This window comes from Rutidosis leptorrhynchoides, chromosome 3, assembly GCF_046630445.1.
Source record: "Rutidosis leptorrhynchoides isolate AG116_Rl617_1_P2 chromosome 3, CSIRO_AGI_Rlap_v1, whole genome shotgun sequence".
NCBI lineage: Eukaryota > Viridiplantae > Streptophyta > Magnoliopsida > Asterales > Asteraceae > Rutidosis > Rutidosis leptorrhynchoides.
In genome coordinates this window covers 555,971,440-555,976,080 of record NC_092335.1, presented here as the reverse complement: position 1 = coordinate 555,976,080, position 4,641 = coordinate 555,971,440, and the positions used below count along the sequence as shown (strand labels likewise).

The window sequence follows — 4,641 nt, the reverse complement described above, 5'->3', positions numbered from 1 at the left end:
CTCTCTCACAGTACTTTCTATCTCAAAAATTCAAGAACGTAGCAGCAACAAGCTAAACGGACCAACTAGCAGATTGGATTCGGTGGACGACTCAGCCACCCCACAGTTCTAACTGCGATCCAGGTCTGCATGGATTTACCCCGAGTGTAACAAGTCAACCCACAAAGTAAGCCGCTACACGAACCCTGCACTTGTGCTTAAAACCGCTAGCCGGATATAGGTACAAACAAATATAAATATGAATGATGTAAAAAATTAGTGGATCGTATATGAATTACAATTTATCATCTATAGGTATATTCATTTATCACCCGAAATACATATATACATATAAATATATACATATTTATTTAAATATATGCATTTACATTTATATATCTTTATAAATTTACCCAATAAACTACTAAAATATTATACAAGTACTAAAATGTTATGGAAATATAAATTATATTTCTATTTCTATATATATATAATTTGATAATTTGATTGAAAGGTATCAACCTGGTAAGATCATGTTTTGAACATTAAACCGTACGATTTAACCCACAATAAGATTCAGCAGCCAAAAAAACAAAAACTCACACAACCATATATCCCAACCTCCACACATATCTAACTTTTCTCCGGCACCTTATCGGAAAATTTCACCGGAAAAGTAATGACGATCGCCGGTAAAACCGTCAATACACAAAAACAGACGCTAATTTTCTCCTACGGCACTCTAAAACAAGGCTTTTCTAACCACAAATTAATGCAAGACCTAATCTCAAAAAACGACGCCGTATTCTTCGGCAATTACGTCACAGACCTGCGCCTTCCACTCGTCCGCGGTCCACACGGTGTTCCGTTTCTCCTCAACCTCCCTGACACGTCACGCCACCGTGTCCGCGGTGAACTATACTCTGTTTCCGATTCCGGCCTTCAACGTCTCGATGTACTCGAAGGCATTACCCTAGGTCATTACGAACGGCTTCCGATCACTATTCGGCCGGAAAATTGTGATTCCAGCGACGGTGACCGGAAAACGTTGATTGAGGCGGAAGCATATTATGCGCACCGGAGCTTTGCGGAGGATATGTGGCGGAGAAGTGGACAGATAGGATTTGAATCGTTTAATCATGATGTTGCTAAAGGATATGTACGGAGGGATTTGAGACCCAAGGATTTGAGTTTTCGTGAGCAGATTACCTTGTTTTGTTCGTCGAATTGAACGAATTGTTATGAGGTTTGATTTGAATTTATTAATTTTGATGAATTTGTAGCTATTAAGTTTCTAGATTAATATATTCGATACTCAAGTTATCACTATTTATCGTAATTATGTCTTGCTTATTTTCAGATTAGTTGGTTGTTTTGGTGTGTATCATATTGAATCAGTTAACCTAATTATATGTGCAAGTATTTCAGATTGTTAATATTTTTTAATAATTTGAACTTATGACTAATATGATTTCATCATATTGCGTGTAATACAAATGTGTAAATCATATAGCGTTAAAATCTAGTTAAACTTGGTTATTCGAAACGTATAATTAAGAGTTCAAATATACTTTTGGCACTTCCTGATCCTTATAAATTCATTAGCTAATTAGTATCGTTAAATCTTGTATGATTAATCGTGATGTATGTTCTTAACTTGATTAAAGCAAGTTGATGATGATTATAACCTTATCATTTTTTTGAGATGTTTTATATTTCGTCAAGTTAACAAAATTGGTTAATAATAAACTTTATATATTAAGAAGCCAGCAAATTTACACACTTCTGATATAAACATTGTAACAAATTTTTATTGATATTCTCCTTCCTTGTCTATTTCCTTGTGCTTTGTTATAACTATAGAACGAACCAAACGTAAATGACTCGTGAGTCTTTTGGCAAACAGAGACACATTGTGAACACATGTAACTGTTTAAATCATAACATAACACATCGTCTAAGAACTTCTTAAGTTCAGCTTCCTTTTGTACTCCTCGGAAAGCATCAATTTGGGTGTGGGTACAGTCGATGACGTAAAAGTTGTTGGGATTTCATCATTGCTTTCAAAAGATGTCGAAAAGACGCTTTTTCTTGGCCACATATCTGCTTCTCCGTTGTTGCTCATCACAAGGATGTTACAAGGTACTTTCTTTGCAACGTATTCTATATGCTTCTTGTTATGATGTCTGTAAATCATGTTAACAGCTATTTGTAGATAAATTATATTGTCTTTTTAATCAGGATACCTTCCTTAAATTTTGGTATTTCTTTTTTCAACTGTGTATGCCTAGGATATACGGAGTAATATGTTTGGACTTGCATATGTTACTGCTTTTCACATATAATTATCGCCAACAAATGAATCCATTTACCTGTCAAAAACGACCCACGTTGCACATGCGGCCTTTTCAAGAACAAGTAACCGTTTTGGGAATCCCTGTCCACTCTCTATATGTGGCTTAACCTGAGTAAGTTATTCAGTTTGAGCATAAGTTTTCAATTTAGCCATAAATATACACTTTAGTTTGGTATATGTATCAAAGTTTCTGTTCTGAGCCAACAGCTGAAAGCAGCAATTAATTCAAGAAAAAAAAAATTACCTGATATTTCAAGCAGAGTTCAACTAGTCCTTGAGCCTTTTGATACCTAGGATCATTCCTCCATTCATTGGTGTCTCTCATACTCAATAAAGTTTCTATGTTCATCGTCCATATGTCTGTCTCAGTCTTACAAGAACCTGCAGTCACCAAACAATTTGTCACATTACCATGGTTGCAAACCGAGGTTGCGGCAACCGTTGTGGCGGTTTTTTTAGACCAGCATGTTAGTAGTCACTGATGGGGTCCGAACAAGATTTCGGAGACCACCCACCCGTTCATATCCACAACACCTACCAGAGGAAGCCCGTTAACCTGAACACAGGATTCTTTTCCGGGTGAGGTAAAACCTCTGGTGAGACTCGAACTTGGGACACGAGATTCTTTTCCGAGTACCTCATACCACTCAGCCAAAGGCTCGATAGTCGTAGCGGCGGTTTGGTGACTAGCCTGTCCTAATTCAAAGAATAACGTTTAACAAGTCAAACAACGGTCAAAAGTCAGGTCAACGTTGGTCAAAAGTCGACTTTTTGGTCTGGCCTGGTTCTTGGTTCTAGTGTAAACGAAAATTCCAAGCCCATTTAAAAATTAGCTGGGAAAAAACACCAACATACATAGTACCTTATGTTTGAAATATTTATATATGATATATTTATATTAAAAAGTCAATGTTGGTCAAAGTCCGTTTCGACCCCAAAGTTGTAGACTATGAAAGGTAAGCCCCAAAGTTGTAGACTATGGGGTCAAAGTCCGTTTCTATGAAAGATTGAAAGGTAAGCCCCAAAGTTGTAGACTATGGGGATTGAACTTGGGTCTCCACTAAAAATTTTTAAGTCTCTACCACCAAGCTACCCAATTGGGGTTAACCTTACTGCTACACTACCCAATTCAAAAAAAAAAAAAAAAAAAAAAAAAAAAAAAAAAAACACACTGACTGACAAAAGTTAGCCATGGCTTGACGCCCAACAAAGTAATACTGCAACAAGTGTCTAGTGGAATGTTCTTGAGAACCCATTCGAGTGTCTTCACTGAAAACTCTTTTAAAGCATCCATCACTATCACCACATGCTTCCGCTCAAATGATTCTTGTGGATCTCTTGGGCCCAGATCATGACCCAAACATTTGCGGTATTGGTTTGAAGTTGGTTGTACGTGGTTGTACTTGTTGCTTCGACGGTGTACGTGATTTTGCCACTGCATGCTAATGGCTGAAATCATTCCGTTATGTAAGTAGGGAGAATGTAAAATGATTTAGGTTGAGGGTGTTTAAGTCTTATAGAGATAAGTTTTGTTGTAATATGAAATTTTAAAAACTGACTAAAACAAAACTGACATAAACAAGAAATAATAGCCTTGATATTATAATTAAAATCCTGGGTATATGGGTAGTCAAACTATGTAACTCATACATATGCACAAGACTTTTTATGTGTTTTCTAGGTTGCATAGTTAAAATCAGTTTTTTGCACTTACCGATATAGCGTTTGAAGAGGAATTATATTTTATATTATCCATTAAACTTATTACCCAAAGTACAAAACGACGGTTTTTCAACTTGATTTTAAGAAGAAAATGTGTGTTGAGTAGGTCTGTATTTTTATAATACCAATTTGTAGCGAGTATGGTGATAAAATTGATGACCACGTTGTTTTGATTACCCAACGACCCTTTCACCTAGAACAAGAATTTACAGTCCTTAGTTGTAGTGGTAATGTCAACCCATATTAAAATGGGTCAATTGGGCGAGTTCTGTTGTAACGATAATGGTTGAATGTTGAAACAGTTTAAACCATCTATTGGTGGAATAAGTTAAATGGCTTAAATGGATGAATTGGAAATCTTTTGAAGTACATTCAAAAGATAAAAAAAAAAAGTTAAATCTTTTATTTCAACATTATACGGAGTAGTTTTATCGTATCTAATACATTGGTTATGTAGAGAAGAAATCCTAAGTTGCAGAAAATTTATTGACGGGTCAACCTGACCCGACCCTTATGACTCTTATCATATACTTCTCAACAAAAAACAGCATATCTGTATAAAGGTATATGCTCGGAGTTATAGT

The 4,641-nt window shown here is 35.9% G+C and overlaps 1 protein-coding gene across 1 annotated transcript; it reads left to right on the top strand.

The window, feature by feature from the left end:
* Positions 1–528: 528 nt before the first annotated feature.
* LOC139898569 (putative gamma-glutamylcyclotransferase At3g02910) lies at positions 529–1,260 on the top strand. The gene has a single exon (XM_071881322.1). The coding sequence runs from the start codon at positions 659–661 to the stop codon at positions 1,208–1,210; it is 552 nt and encodes a 183-aa protein (XP_071737423.1). The 5' UTR covers positions 529–658; the 3' UTR covers positions 1,211–1,260.
* Positions 1,261–4,641: the final 3,381 nt, after the last annotated feature.

Coding starts and splice junctions, on each gene's coding strand:
- LOC139898569 (XM_071881322.1), top strand. CDS start 659: ATGACGATCGCCGGTAAAACCGTCAATACACAAAAACAGACGCTAATT.